This window comes from Pipistrellus hanaki (assembly GCF_964339955.1).
Source record: "Pipistrellus hanaki genome assembly, chromosome: 3".
NCBI lineage: Eukaryota > Metazoa > Chordata > Mammalia > Chiroptera > Vespertilionidae > Pipistrellus > Pipistrellus hanaki.
The window spans coordinates 49,904,488-49,921,323 of NC_140505.1; the positions used below are offsets into that span (position 1 = coordinate 49,904,488).

The window sequence follows — 16,836 nt, forward strand, 5'->3', positions numbered from 1 at the left end:
AGCCTGCAAATAAAGTCAGAAAATCAATGTAGTATTTTTATCTGCAGAGGAAAAATAAATTAACACAGGAATTTTCTACTGTGTGAGTGTTAGTTCCACTAATGCCCACTTTATTCAAAGGTCAATTGAAATTAAAAAAAAAAAAGTCACATAAATGATTTCTTGTGATACTTATCAAGAAAATTACTATAAGCAATCTATGTAATTTGGAGATTTCACTTTCTGACTTTGGGTTTGGTTTGGCTTTTGTTCCACCCTCCACATTAGTGGCCAGAAAAAAGAGGGTTATATTTTAAGGATCAGAACACCATCAGCTATAGAAAGGATTGCTGCCAGTTAGGATAAGCACCTAATGAGATGGTTTGGGATTGATCTTCACATGCAAATGTGCAGGCCATTATTTAATAGTAGACATTTTTGTTAACTTAGAGATATAAAGTTACCATTTTTTCCCCAGTTAAGGTTTATAGACACTTATTGGTCTACAAAAGCAGTCTTCGGCAAACATACAACAGACAGCCACACAGAAATCTTAACTGGGCTCATAAATGTGGTCCATCTACCTCACTAATGATACTATTATAGCTCATGGACATAGCCAGTTTGAAAAGATGTAGGGAGCCCTGTGTGAATGTAGAACATGAAAATAGAGTTGTAAAGGCAATCTGTAATCAACTTTAATGTGTTAAAGTTTACCCCTAGATTCCTTGTATTTTATTATCCTAGGGTCTGAGACAGGTCAACCCAAAGACTCCTGCTCATGGCTGTCCTCCAGAGCCTGGATGGTTTACACTCAAACCCTTCTCTATGCCTACTAGCAGTATGGAGGCAAACTTTCTGATATTTGGCCCTCTCCACAATGGCAGCAATGACTTTTTTCTGCAAAGGTTTCATTGTCCCACGCTGACAGGAATCACCACTATTTTTTCCAAGAAGTAGCCACATTTGCTTGGCTCCATGAAAAGTCTCTTTTATCCTCTATTAGCTTCCAGAATATAATGGGACTACCCTGAAAAATTAAGTGTGCACAAATGACAGATGTTAAACCAGTAAATTCTATTGTGTACATAAGTTGGAAATCATGATTTGACCTAATTTCTAAGGCAAAATGCACTTTCACAAAACACACACATACATATTAACTTGTGACTATCTTAACCTCTAACTTTCAGGGATCAGAACATGCATGCATGCACGGACACACACAGAAATATATGCATAGCAAATTTATATGAGGGGTAAAGTGTCATGTTCCCATAAACATATTATATTTTAGAATATAGTTTTAAAAATAACCCACCCAATTCCATATAGTGCTAATTGTTTTAAAAATCTGGGGAATTCGGCGGAGCTTGAAGATGGCGACCGAACAGTCGGACTTGTTCTGACTCCGGTCCCAGAACAGATAGAAACAGCATCTGAGTCGCTCCGGGAATGTTGATTGGCAGCTAAGGGGCTTCGGAATTCTCTAGGAAGGTAAGGAAAGGTCCGCTGGACAGGATTTCCTGACCAAGAGGCCAGCACTGCAGCGGCCGCGGTGGCTCTCCTGGCGAGCTCTCCCGGAGGGAAGGCAGCACCATCTTACCAGGAAAGGAGGAGCATCCCTGAGGCCTGGAAAAACCCACAGCGGGGAGGTCCATCGAGCAGCTGAGACGCCCGAATCGGCGCGGGCGAGTGGATTCGGGGGAGTTCTTCGGTCATCCACGGAAAGGTAGTGTTGATCAACGCAGGAGAAGGAACACCACATAACCAGACATCCTGAGAAGAGAGGCCATGGGGAGACAAAAACATAGTCCGCACATGAAAGAAAAGCAGGCATCACCAGAAAAGGAAGTAAACGAGCCAGAGGTAAGCAGCCTACCAGAGCAAGAATTCAGAATAATGATCATAGGATGGCTAAAAAGAATGGAAGAGAAATTTGACAATAACCAAGAAGAAATGAGGAAGAACCATGAGGAATTGAAGAAGAACCATGATGAATTGAAGAAGAACCAAGAAGAAATGAAAAATGACATCGCTACCATGAAGAACTCAATAGAAAGCATCAAGAGTAGACTAGATGAAGCAGAGGACCGCATCAGTGAGCTAGAAGATAAGATGGAAAAAAATACCCAAGTAGAGCAGCTTCTAGAAAAAAAGATTAAAAAGCAGGAGGAGAGCCTATGGGAGCTTTGGGACAATACAAAACAAAATAATATTCGAATAATAGGGGTTCCAGAAGGAAAGGAAACTGAGGTAGACATGGAAAAAGTATTTCAAGAAATAATGACAGAAAACTTTCCTGAAATAGAGAAGAAAAACCCACACAAATCCAAGATGCTCGCAGAGTCCCAAGCAAAATGAATCCCAGAAGACAGACTCCAAGGCACATTATAATCAAATTCGCAAACAACAACGACAAAGTAAGAATCTTAAAAGCAGCCAGAGAGAGACAGAAAGTTACATACAAAGGAACCCCCATCAGACCAGCAACTGATTTCTCAACAGAAACTTATCAGGTCAGAAGGGAATGGGACGAAATATACAAAGTCATGCAAAGGAAGGGTCTGAATCCAAGAATACTGTACCCAGCAAGGCTATCAATCAAAATTGAAGGGGAAATCAGGAGCTTCACAGACAAAAAAAGACTGAAGGAATTTATCTCCACCAAACCAGCAATGCAAGAAATGCTAAAGGGTCTACTGTAAAAATAAAGAAATAGGAAGTGAAGAAAGAACACTGGTATAGAATAAAAATGGCGGCAAATGTGTACCTATCAATAATAACCTTAAATGTAAATAGATTAAATGCTCCAATCAAAAGACATAGGGTAACAGATTGGATAAGAAAACAAGACCCATACATCTGTTGTCTACAAGAAACCCACCTCAGAAAAAAAGATGCATACAGACTGAGGGTGAAGGGATGGAAAGAAGTTTTCCAGGCAAATGGAAATGAAAAAAAAGCTGGGGTAGCAATACTTATATCTGACAAATTAGATCTCAGAGTGAAGGACATAATAAGAGATAATGAAGGCCACTTCATAATACTAAAGGGAACAATCCAACAAGAAGAAATAACCCTGATAAATATATATGCACCCAATACAGGAGCAACCAAATACATAGAAAAACTGCTGGAGGACATTAAGAGAGAGATTAATAGCAATACAATCATAGTAGGAGATTTTAATACCCCACTGTCACTCTTCAACAAATCATCTAAACAAAAAATCAGCAAAGAAATATCAATCCTAAATGACTCAATAGACCAGATGGAATTAATTGACATCTTCAGAACACTCCACCCCAAAGCCACAGAATATACATTCTTCTCAAGTGCACATGGGACATTCTCAAAGATAGACCACATTTTGGGACATAGGCAAAGTCTCTTCAAATTCAAGAAGATAGAAATCATATCAAGTATCTTCTCAGACCATAATGGCATAAAACTGGAAATTAACTACGATAAAAATAATCCAAAGAAATCAAACACATGGAGATGAAACAGCATGCTATTAAACAAGGAATGGGTTACCAGAGAAATCAAGGAAGAAATTAAAAACATCCCGGAAACAAATGACAATGAAAACACAACAATCCAAAATCTATGGGACACAGCGAAAGCAGTTTTGAGAGGGAAGTTCATATCCTTACAAGCCTATTGCAAAAAACTAGAAAAAAAGGTAACAGATGATCTAACTCTACAACTCAAAGAGTTAGAAAAGGAGCAACAAGAAAAGCCCAGTGTAAGCAGAAGGAAGGAAATAACAAAAATCAGAGCACAGATAAACGACATAGAGACCAAAAAAACAATACATATGATCAACAAAACCAAGAGCTGGTTCTTTGAAAGAATAAACAAGATAGATGAACCTCTAGCCAGGCTAACTAAGAAACAAAGAGAGAGAACCCAAATAAACAAAATCAGAAATGAAAGAGGTGAAATAACAACAGACCCCACCGAAATACAACGGATTGTTACAAAATACTATGAACAACTCTATTCCAACAAACTGAACAACCTGGAGGAAATGGACATATTCCTAGAAAAATACAAACTTCCAAAACTCGATCAGGAAGAATCTAAAAATCTCAATAGACCAGTGACTTGGGAAGAAATTTAAACAGTCATCAGAAAGCTTCCAGCAAACAAAAGCCCAGGGCCAGATGGCTTCACAGGAGAGTTTTACCAAACATTCAAGGAAGAACTAAAACCTATCCTCCTCAAACTTTTCCAAAAAATTCAAGAGGAAGGAACACTTCCAAACTCCTTCTATGAAGCCAGCATCACCCTAATACCAAAACCAGATAAAGACAACTCAATGAAAGAGAATTACAGACCAATATCCCTCATGAACATAGATGCCAAAATCCTCAACAAAATTCTAGCAAATCGGCTCCAGCAGAGTATCACAAAGATCATACACCATGACCAAGTAGGATTTATTCCAGGAATGCAAGGTTGGTACAATATCCGCAAATCAATAAACATGATACATCACATAAACAAATTGAAAGATAAAAATCATATAGTCATATCAATTGATGCAGAAAAAGCATTTGATAAAATCCAACACCCTTTCCTGATAAAAACTCTTAACAAGGTGGGAGTACAAGGATCATACCTCAACATAATAAAAGCTATATATGATAAACCCACAGCCAACATTATACTCAATGGGCAAAAACTAAAACCATTCCCTCTATGAACAGGAACAAGACAGGGATGCCCACTCTTGCCACTCCTGTTTGACATAGTACTGGAAGTACTAGCCATTGCAATTAGACAAGAGGAGGAAATAAAAGGCATCCAAATTGGAAAAGAAGTAAAGTTATCCTTATTTGCAGATGACATGATATTGTACATAAAAAAACCCAAAAGACTCCATTAAGAAACTAATTGACTTAATAAATGAATTTGGCAATGTAGCAGGATACAAAATTAATGCCAAGAAATCCATGGCATTTCTATACACCAACAGTGAAACTACAGAAACAGAGACTAAAAAAGCAATTCCATTTACCATCGCACCAAAAAAATTAAGATACCTAGGAATAAATTTAACTAAGGAAGTAAAGGATCTATATGCAGAAAATTACACGACACAGAAAAAAGAGATAGAGGATGATGTAAGGAGATGGAAGAACATACCATGTTCATGGATTGGTAGAATCAACATCATCAAAATGTCCATACTTCCTAAAGCAATCTATAGGTTCAATGCACTCCCCATTAAAATACCAAGGGCATATTTCACTGACCTAGAAAGAACTCTCCAAAAGTTCATTTGGAACAATAAAAGACCCCGAATAGCCACAGCAATCCTGAGAAAGAAGGATAAAGTAGGAGGGATCTCAATACCGGACTTCAAACTGTATTACAAAGCCACTGTTCTCAAAACAGCCTGGTACTGGCACAAGAACAGACATATTGATCAATGGAATAGAATCGAGAACCCAGATATCAACCCAAATCAATATGCTCAATTAATATTTGACAAAGGAGGCACGAATATACAATGGAGTCAAGACAGTTTCTTCAATAAATGGTGTTGGGAAAATTGGGCAGACACATGCAAAAGAATGAAACTAGATCACCAACTTACACCATACACAAAAATAAACTCAAAATGGATACAGGACTTAAACATCAGACGGGAAACCATAAAAATACTAGAAGCATCTACAGGCAGCAAAATCTCAGATGTATGCCAAAAGAACTTCTTCACTGATACTGCCCCTAGGGCAATGGAAGCTAAAGAGAAAATAAACAAATGGGACTACATCAAAATAAAAAGCTTTTTTACAGCAAAAGAAACCATCAACAAAACAACAAGAAAGCCCACGGTGTGGGAGAACATATTTGCAAATAACACCACTGATAAAGGTTTAATCTCCAACATCTACAGACAGCTGATACAACTAAATAAAAGGAAGATGAATGATCCAATTAAGAAATGGGCAATGGACCTAAATAGAATATTTTCAAAAGAAGACAGAAGGAAGGCCAAAAGGCACATGAAAACATGCTCAAAGTTACTAATTATACAAGAGATGCAAATCAAAACAACAATGCGGTACCATCTCACACCTGTCAGAATGGCCAACATCAACAAATCGACAAATGACAAGTGTTGGCGAGGTTGCGGAGAAAAAGGAACCCTCGTGCACTGCTGGTGGGAATGCAGACTGATGCAACCACTGTGGAGAACAGTGTGGAGTTTCCTCAAAAAACTGAAAATGGAACTCCCATTTGACCCAGTAATCCCACTCCTAAGAATATATCCCAAGAAACTAGAAACACCAATTAGAAAGGATATATGCACCCCTATGTTCATAGCAGCACAATCTACAATAGCCAGAATTTGGAAACAGCCTAGGTGCCTGTCAGCAGATGATTGGATCCAAAAACTTTGGTACATCTACACAATGGAATACTATGCTGCCATAAAGAAGAAGGAATTCTCATCATTTGCAGCAACCTGGATGGAATTGGAGAACATCATGCTGAGAGAAATAAGCCAATCAATGAAAGAGAAACACCACATGACCCCACTCATTTGTGGATAATAAAGATCATTATAAACTGATGAACCAAAAGATAGATATAGAGACAGTAAAGCAACAAGCAGATTGTCAAATTACAGCAGGGAGGGGAGGAGGATCTGGGGGAGATAATAGATCAACCAAAGGACTTGTATACATGCATATAAGTACAACCAATGGACATAAAACTCTGGGGAGGGAGGGGATATGTGGGAGGAAGGGAGGGGGGCAAAAAAAATCAATAAAATATGTAAAAATAAAATAAATAAATAAAAAAGAAAAAAGAAAATTAATTAATTAATTAATTAATTAATTTAAAAAAATCTGGGGAATTCATCTCACTGTGATCTACTTGTATTTGCTAATTCAACTGCTAGTGCCTCTTTAAGCAGCTATTTTCATAGTGTCAGGTGAATGCAGCAGAGGAAGGACCTCCTATAGAAATAGCTAAAGAAATATCAATATCATATGTCTCTTCTCTAGAAACAGAGAACATAGGTTCTTTAATTATTAATTAAGTGCATTATTCTTCATCAGTGTGCAAAACAAAATGTATTCGGAATATCTGTCATATGATATTAAGTTTCAAAAAATGCTAAACAATTTAAGATTTCAGGAGTAATGTCCCTTGACAAATCTGAAATAAACCTCATTTTAATATTGGCAACTTATTTAAAAATTTTCAGCCAAGTAAGGTGCACAACGCACTCTGAAGCTCATTTATCTTCTTTTCCAGCTATTAAAAAGTCGACCCAACTTTTGCTTCTGAAAATAATACACGACAAAGTTTCTTTCTCATCTAATTATGAATGGAAAAGCCATCCATCCAGGTGTGAGAAAGCTTGGTCTTAAACTGACATCTTAGACTAGAGCACCAGCACAGAACTATTGCACCACAGGTCTCTTTCCTGTCCACTGCCCCCAGGGATCCTGCTCACAACCAGATGGCAGAAGTATCTGCTGCTTCACAGACCCAGGGAATTCCTGCTCTTCCTCTCCTTACAGACTCCTTGTACCGATGCCAAGGTCATCAAGAACACCAGGAGCTGGCAGCCAGGACCTTGGGAGGAATTGCATTGTGCTTAAGGAAAGACAAGAGAGGGGGAGAGAGGGAGAGAGAGAGAGAGAGAGGAGAGAGAGAGAGAGAGAGAGAGAGAGAGAGAGAGAGAGAGAGAGAGAGAAAATAAAGAAAGCAAGAAATAGAGAAAGAGGGAAATTAATTAAAAAATACTGAAGAGGTTAAAAAATAGAGATATGGGGAGAGAAGGATGGAAAAAAGAAAAATATTTGCCAAAGCTGCCATGCCTCATTCACACCATTTTCTCATGAGAATTGTAACTGCCTATATTTTCCAATATTTTATAATAATTTAACTTTCAAAACGTTACTTAGAGAAGCAAATACACAGAAATACATTTTAGGCAGCATCTAGTTTAATGTATGTGTAACAATTGATTCTTCTCTCTCTCTCTCTCTCTCTCTCTCTCTCTCTCTCTCTCTCTCTCTCTCTCTCTCTCTCTCTCCTCTCCCCTACCCCCAGTCACACTCTATCCGCAAATAGTAGTATTGATTATTTTTTTTACTAAATAATGCCAGCCTTCTTCTTCCTATGTGAAGATGTAATTGTTTGTTGTACTGCATTATTCCTGAATACTCTTTGTTAATAGAGTATTCATTATTCCTGAATACTCTTTGTTAATACTCTTTGTAAATAGTATTTGTTAATACTCACTATTAACAAATACTTCTGATATTTTTACTTCCTGACTTGGTTTGGTAGATATTCTCAAACCAAGTCAGGAAATAAAAATATATATATAAGAAGCTCAGTGGCTGAGCATCAAGCCATGAACCTAGGGATCATGGTTTGATTCTCGTCAGGGCACATGCCAGGTTGCAGGCTCAATTCACAATAGGGGGCATGCAGGAGACAGCTGATCAAGTATTCTCTCTTATCATTGATATTTCTATCTCTCTTTCTTCCTTTCCTTTCTCTGAAACACATACACACACACACACACACACACACACACACACACACACACACACACTGCTGAGTGCCAGATTATTATGATCTCTGAACGCATAATAATCTGACCACTCTGGTCGAGGGGACAATTTGTTTGCATAATAGCCTTTTATTATATAGGATATACAGAGTGGCCAGATTATTATGTGTTCAGAGATCATAATAATATGGCCACTCAGTATATATTCTGACTATCTATTTTCATTTGAAAACAAGAACTGTGAACATTGAAATTTTGTTTTTCACCTTTAAACAACTGGAAGTTCTCATAAGCTATAGAACAAGGCACAAGTAAAAGGGGTGGGGAAACAGTGTGAGCAAGGGAAGCAGGCCCATACGAGGTTGTGAAGAATGCAGAGGTGGACACTAGGTCCTGTGGTATTTCTGATCTCCAAAGAATAACTTTGGTAAGGATACATTTTTACCAGCAATATTGTCAAGTTACTTTACCTTTCTGAACTTCTGATAGATGAAGGTTACTAATACTACAAGGGTTAAAACCAATCATTAATCATTGAATCAACACTATCTTTATAAAAGAACAACCTCTGGTAATGGAAACATTATGGGTTTTAGAGCCATACTGACTAGCCCCTTGGGAAGTATGTTGGCTGGGGCAAATTTACCAATAGCTCTGAGTCTCACTTTCTTTATTAGAAAGTCATCAGCATAAAGTCAAAGAACAAAAGTCAGGAAAATTGGATTTGTTTCTCTCCTTCCAGGAAACAGGATTTGTCTCTGGGGCCCGGAGTAGTATGAAGCCTCTAAAGCAGAGCCTCAGGACCCTCATCTCCAAAAATTATAGCCAAAAAGCTGGGTCACTTAGGTACAAGTGAAAACCCTTAGTGTGACACTATGTTAACACACAAGATATTATTCTACTAAAGAAATAAAAGGTGCTAGAGAAGGGATTCTAAAAAAAAAAAAAAAAGAAAGTCATCCAGCAGAGCATGAGGCATAGTAGATCATAATTATAGCACAGAAAAGTTTTTTTTATTTCATTTTATTTAGAAAATCACTTTATGTCGGATTGAAGACTCTGATTTTAGTTACCTCAAATTATGAATATGACTCCATATGTAAAATTCCTCTCCTTTATAATTTTCTCTAATTTTTCAGTACTATATATTTTTTCTTAGAATTTTTATTCATTATTTTGTGTTTTGATATTTGCTTGCTTTCAATAAATCTGTAACTTGTTTTCTTTTCCAGTATAATAAATTGCTTAATAAACTGTGAGTTCATTGAAATCAGGAATTATATCCTCAAATGGTAGAATATCGGGGATAATTGGGAGAAATGGTTTAGAGGGAAAGTATATGTCATATCTTCCATTAAACCAAACAAATGGCAGAATTAGTTTTAATACTGTTTTTGGATATAACTATAGTTTTCCCTTTTTCAGTGTCTAGAATTTAATTAGTTTATTCATATGATATTAGAAAAGTATATATATTCTTTCAGTTTGCTTTGTTTCATTAATGTGTTCATTCATTTGAATTATTTTAATCAATCTACCTTTTTTAGTAATACATATAAATTGAACATTCACTATGCCAGTGTACTCTTCCAGTTCTGTATTAACAGGGGTGAACAATAATACATTTATATTCTAATAATTGTCACTGATATTTTTTTAATATAACACAGAATCTTAATATCAGAGAAAATTAAATATAATACTAACACCTTGATAAATAATTTGAAGCAGTGAATATTACATGATATCATAAATCAAATACAGAGTTTTTGTTTACTAATATGTATATTAGTATGGCACATATAGATTAGGAGATTTCATGACATAATAGATGCCAATACTTCCCAAATTAACTGATACAGGCAATGAATTTCTAAGTTCTGAGACATTTGTACAAAGGATACAAGTATGTCTTAACACAATTATAGAATTTATTAGAAAAAGAAAGGTAATATCAATATTTAGATATATTGAAATTTGGAGATAAATTCATATCACAGAAAGTAGTATCCATACCTTACTATTAAAACTTATATTTCTTCTTGTTTTACATGATGCTACTATGTACTCTGTAGTTCAGTTTTTTTAAAATATGTTATTCCTGATTCTTTTTTTCTTTCACCTCTGTATTTTAAATAAATTGGTAAGTTTTATTTGGTGCTTTCTTCAAAACATATTCTAAATCTTTGCGCATCTTCTTTTCTATTGTTATCACTTTAATTCAAACCATAATCATCTTCTTCCTGGAATACCGTAACATCCTTCTGTCTGCCTTTAGTTCTACTCTTACTCCCATAATATCCATTTCAAGCTTGTGAGCAGAATTACCCTCAGAAGTTTCCCACTGGAAAATAATAAGCCTTTCTTACTGACTTTACCTTCTACTCTCCACCTCACTCGTTATTTCTTAACCACACTGGTCTTTATCCTCATAGAAGACAAACAAACTTGTTCATTTCCAAGGGCATTTTTTTCACATGCTATTTCTGGAATATAAGCTTCATTAGACTACAATTTTTTTTCTTGGCACCTCTTTATGATTAGCACTTATACCCAGTGCCTAAAACAATTTTATAAAATTTTGCTTCTAGTAATAATGGGTTATTTTGCTTCAAAGCAACAATCCCACCACCAAAATCAAATTGAATGCAGGAGCAAAATGTCATAAAAGGGGTGTCAGTGCTTATCAGAAAGCTCCTAAAGCATGAAGGACTTAAGGGACCAAGAGAACAGACAGCAGTGCAGCCAGTGGAGGGCATCTTGACATTTGATCCTGCTTCTCCCTCTGAAGCATTTGCCTGCCTGAAATTAGGCAGTTTGAGAAACTTAGATATAAAGCCGAGATTCCTGCCATTTTATACTAATGAAAAGAATTATAGTTTAAGGTCAATCAACGAAGATACACCTGATAAGTACCTTGGACTTTCAACTTGAACATGAAGAATACTACATTTGTAGGAGTAGGATGTATGCCAACTCTCATAAAACTTAAGTCTAGTTTTGTTTTGAATCATCTCGATTTCTGATTAAAGTGATTTGCTAATCCTCAACTACTTTCATAAGCAGAAAATAATTTCTTGAACAATATATAACAGTATGCAGATTGCTGAACTTTCAACTCCCAATTCCAAAAGCCCTTCCTTCAATAAACAATAACCTGAAATGCAAAATATAGGAATTGACCCAAAACTATTAAGAAGGAATAGCAACACACCCAATGAACATCAGATAAAACAATAGCCAGAAAGAAACTTTAAAAAAAATTTAACTAAAAATTGAACATACTAAATGATAAGAAGACACTAGTAGAAAACAGGAAACCATTTTAAAGGAATCACATTGATATTCTAGAACTGAAACTTTAAATAACCAGAATTAAGAATTCAGTGCACAGGTTTAACAACAAATTAGAAACATCCTATATAATAAAACCCTAATATGAAAATTGACCAAACAGTAGAACAACCAGTTGCTATGACATGCACTGACCACCAGGAGCAGTTGCTCAATGCAGGAGCTGCCTCTTGGTAGTCAGTGCACTCCCATAGGGGGAGAGCTACTCAGCTCATGGCTGGTAAGCACTGAGTAAGGACCCTAAGCAGGCCTAAGCCTGCAGTTGGACATCCCTGAGTGGTCCCAGACTGCAAAAGGGCACAGGCCAGACTGAGGGACCCTTCTCCTCCAGTGCATGAATGGTAGTGCACCAGGCATCTAGTATGAATATAAAATTAAAGATAGGACAAATAAAAGATATTAAAGGAAACCTGGAAAAAGAAAAGAAAATGTAGAAAAACTGTAAAATATACATGTATTCAAAGTCTAAGTAGAATAGAAGTGAGAAAATGAGGCAGAATTAATATTTGAAGAACTAATACTTATATAGCTCCCATAAATTCATCTAATAATATAATAATGAAGTGGTAAAAAACTTTAACAAAATAAATACAAGTTAAACTGCATATTACAACACTGTTGTGAAAATAAAGTAGATCAAAGAGAAACATAAATATCTTAAAAGCAGCCAGAGTGGTAGGAGGGACATATTACCTTAAAAAGATCAAGTGGAAAGTAAAGGACAGTAAGGATAGAACCATCCAAACACCAGCCAGAAAGTGGTTGTTCTTTCTGTAATACAGTTGAGGTAAGACATGATAACAAAGGTAAAAGGATACACTTTGTAATGACAAGACTCAATTCAATAATGATACCTAACAAGTAACACTTTTTAATGCAGCTAATGATTAGGGTCAAACTATGTAAAATAAAAATTGATAGAGCTCAAAGAAGACACAACTACACAATCATTGTGAGGTGATTTAATTTGTAACTTTGATTCCAGTGCAATAAAATGTTTAGATTAAAAACTTGGATGTTGGGGCAATTTAGTGTGGTTGTATACATGATATAAGTTTGAAAGACAGGTGGTCCCCAATTAGGAGGTCCTTTAATGTAATTATATTATGCTGAAGAATTTCTATTTTTTCCTATAAGCCAAAAAATCTCTAAGATGTATTTTTTTTTGTAGGAATGACATGATCAAATAAGTTTTAAAAGATTACCCTTGTAATAGTATAGAATATGAACTGAAGTGGGATAATCCAGGAGAGAGAAATTAGTCACATTAGGTAATAAAATATATCCTGAGTAAAATTATTTTAAAAGCAGAAAAATATTTTAGTGCTGTATGATTAACAAGAATTGATAAGACTTAATTATGGATTAAATAATTTACCTAAGAGAGAAATGAAGGTTTGATGTTTTGGTTTTGGGCAGTGAGATTGAGGGAAGTGCCTTGATGTATCTGAGGGATACAAAAGAGAAATCAAAATGGGAGGGGTGATTTTAATAAGTTCAGGTAAAGACATATATTGAACCTAGCTTTCTTGGGGTTCATGATAGAATTCTAGGAGGGAAATGTAATGTGGATGTTTTCAGTATATAGCAGGTATAATTCAGAGACAGATACTAGGTTTCTGGGTTCACAGGACCAGAAAAGGGAGAAATGGCAGAGTTCCAAATATATTTTGACTAATTATAATCATGGCTATGGCCAATCCTATTAATGTACGTGATCATGTTTGCTAAAAAAAAATAATTCATTGAATAGAAGCATCTTCAATAATCTTTTATAAAAAGGAAAATCTGATGAATTTCTAAGAATTTAACAGAATACCTTTGCCTATATATTTTGCTGTTACTTATTTAACAACTAAGCCACAGTCAATATACAAACAGAAAATACACACACACACACACACACACACACATACACACACACAAATTGGGCAAGTTGGTATTTTAATTTTGAAAATATTCTATGAAGAATAATGCATGTTTCTTAGTATCTTAATGAGATTAATTACAAATATATTTATTTTTATGGTTTTTAATATCAAAGTATATTTTTAAAATTATAATATCTATAATTACATTCATTTGAATTTTAAAATATTTACTCATCTTAATCCTTATACTATTTGTAATTTTAAGACAGAATTTATATCTGGATAAATGGAGGTAGGGAATGCTTGGTACGTAAATAATAATATGGCCACTCAGGGTTTAGTGATTAGCAAAATAGATAGAGAGTTTCTAACTATCTATTTTGTTGCTGTTGTATTGAAGAGGGTACACATATTGTCATTATAGCCATATGTAGAAGGTTAGAGAGATTAAAAGGCAATTATGACATATAATTTGGGTTGTACAGAAAGCTCAAATCCAATAAGTTAAGTCTCTCTGATATCAATGTATTTTTAAATTGTTCTCCATTCTTTAACCTTCATTTTCACCTAATATATGTGCTTCCTTATAATAAAGAATAAAATATGGATACCTGCCTTGCTGATTTCTAGTTGTTCTTATAAAACCCATGGACTAAGGAAGGAAGCAATTTAAAATATAAAACCCAGACTTATGACTTTTAAAATATAATTTTAAAAGTTCTGCAGATTCTTTGTATATTTTCTGTATGTATTTCACTGTGTTAACATAGTTCAGACTTATGACTAATTCAGGAAAGCTCAGTTTATGTCACTAAAAATGCTACTGCTACACTACGCTGAGCAGTTCCACTTACCTAGTTGATTTTATGCCTAAGGCCTTTCGTAATTCATTGAAACTATTATGTTCATATTTTCAGAAATATCAACCATTAAACATGCCGGCACCGGTTTGGCTCAGTGGATAGAGCGTCGGCCTGCGGACTGAAAGGTCCCGGGTTCGATTCCAGTCAAGGGCATGTACCTTGGTTGTGGGCACATCCCCAGTAGGGGGTGTGCAAGAGGCAGCTGGTCGATGATTCTCTCTCATCGATGTTTCTAACTCTCTATCCCTCTCTCTTCCTCTCTGTGAAAAATCAATAAAATATATTTTTTTAAAAAAAGAAATATCAACCATTAAACATAACTAGAGTCTAAAGGGTTGTCTCTACTTATGAACTGCTTAGTCAAATAAAAATAGGATTACTTTCAATATTAGGTCATTAATATGTCACATTAGAATTTTCCCAACTTCTATTTTCATGGAGTTTTTTTCCCATTATTTTTTTAATAAGTTTTTATTGTTCATATTATTACAAATGTTCCTTTTTACCCCCCACCATTGCTCTCCTCCACCAGGTTCCCACCCCACCCTCTGCCTTTTCCCCACTCCCCATTGTCCTCATCCATAGGTGCACAGTTTATGTTCAGTCTCTTCCCACATCCCCCTCTCCCCTTTTCCCCAAGAATCGTCAGTTCGCTCCTCTTCCATACCTCTGATTCTATTATATTCAACAGTTAATATTGTTCATCAGATTTTTTTAATTTCCTTGGTTTTTAGATTCACTTGTTGATAGTTACATATTTGTTGTTCATAATTTTTAGCTTCATTTACTTTCTCTTCTGAAAGAACCCCTTCAGCAATTCATATAATTCTGGTTTGGTGTTGATGAACTCCTTTAGCTTTTTTTTATTAGTGAAGCTCTTTATCTGACCTTCGATTCTGAGTGATAGCTTTGCTGGATAGATTATCTTTGACTGTAGGTTCTTACTATTCATCACCTTGAATATTTCTTGCCATTCCCGTCTGGCCTGCATGGTTTCTGTTGAGAAATCAGCTGACAATCGTATAGGTGCTCCTTTATAGGTAACTACCTTCTTTGCTCTTGCTGCTTTTAATATTCTCTCTTTGTCTTTTGCTCTAGGAATTTTAATTATGATGTGTCTTGGTGTGGTCCTCTTTGGATTCCTTTTGTTTGGAGTTCTGTGCGCTTCCTGGACTTGTAAGTCTAATTCTTTCACCAGGTGGGGGAAGTTTTCTGTCACTATTTCTTTCAGTATGTTTTCGATATCTTGCTCTCTCTCATCTTCTGGGACCCCCACAATTCTGATGTTGGTTCGCTTGAAGTTGTCCCAGAGGTTTCTTACATTATCTTCAATTTTCTGGATTCTCTTGCCTTCTAGCTTCTGTGGAGGAGTGTCTTCTGGTTCTTTATGTTCCAAATCTTTGACTTGATTCTTGCAATCTTCCATTCTGTTTTTAGGACTCTGTATAATATTTTTTATTTCAGACAATGTATTCTTTATTTCTTGTTGATCCCTTATCATTTCTTGTTGATCCCTTATCATTTCTTGATGACTCCTTATTAATTCTAGTTGATCTCTTTTCATATCCTCATAGGTCTTATCCATCTTTTCTAGGAAATTCTTGAAAAACCGTATAAGCGTAGATTTGAACTCTATATCCAGTTGCTTTTTGTCCTCCATTTCTTTCATTTGTGATCTATTTCGTTGTCGCATTTCGCAGTTACAGATGGGACGTGATTTCAGGGTGGAGCCTACAGCCTTGGCTTCCGTCAGCCCCGTCCTATGAGGCTCCTGCATCTCGGGGTCCTTCCGTACTCATTGCAAGCGCCTCTGAGAGAAAGGTGCCCTCAATTTTCGCCTGCTGCCAAACAGTCTTTGCTCTCCTCCAATGAGCCCGGTATTTTGGTTCAGTTCAGTTGGAAGTGAGTTGGAGGTGGCGTTCAGAGCAGACTGGAGCCCCAGTCTCCTTCCGGCCAGGGCAATCCCACAGCATAGCCAACAGTCCCTTCTCTGCGCGCAATGTGCGCACCGCCGGACCTCCTTTCGCCGCTTCCCCGGGGTTCCACCTTATAGCCCAGCTCCCTGTGGATGAGCCTGGGTACCAGGGGTCTGGCCTAGAACTGCGGTTCAGAGCAGTCAGAACTGGGACCCAACACAGTTGGAATTTTATCTCCTTCCCACTAGGGAACGCCAGCCAGGCACTCAGCCTCCCTCCTCTCCGGCTCCATC

At 36.3% G+C, this 16,836-nt stretch overlaps 1 protein-coding gene across 1 annotated transcript; it reads left to right on the forward strand.

The window, feature by feature from the left end:
• The first annotated feature begins 1,396 nt into the window (after nt 1–1,396).
• On the forward strand, nt 1,397–2,358 carry LOC311620298 (uncharacterized protein). The gene is made up of 2 exons (XM_084879609.1): nt 1,397–1,476; nt 1,731–2,358. The coding sequence occupies exon 2, from the start codon at nt 1,774–1,776 to the stop codon at nt 2,341–2,343; it is 570 nt and encodes a 189-aa protein (XP_084735735.1). The 5' UTR covers nt 1,397–1,476; nt 1,731–1,773; the 3' UTR covers nt 2,344–2,358.
• The last annotated feature ends 14,478 nt before the right edge of the window (nt 2,359–16,836 follow it).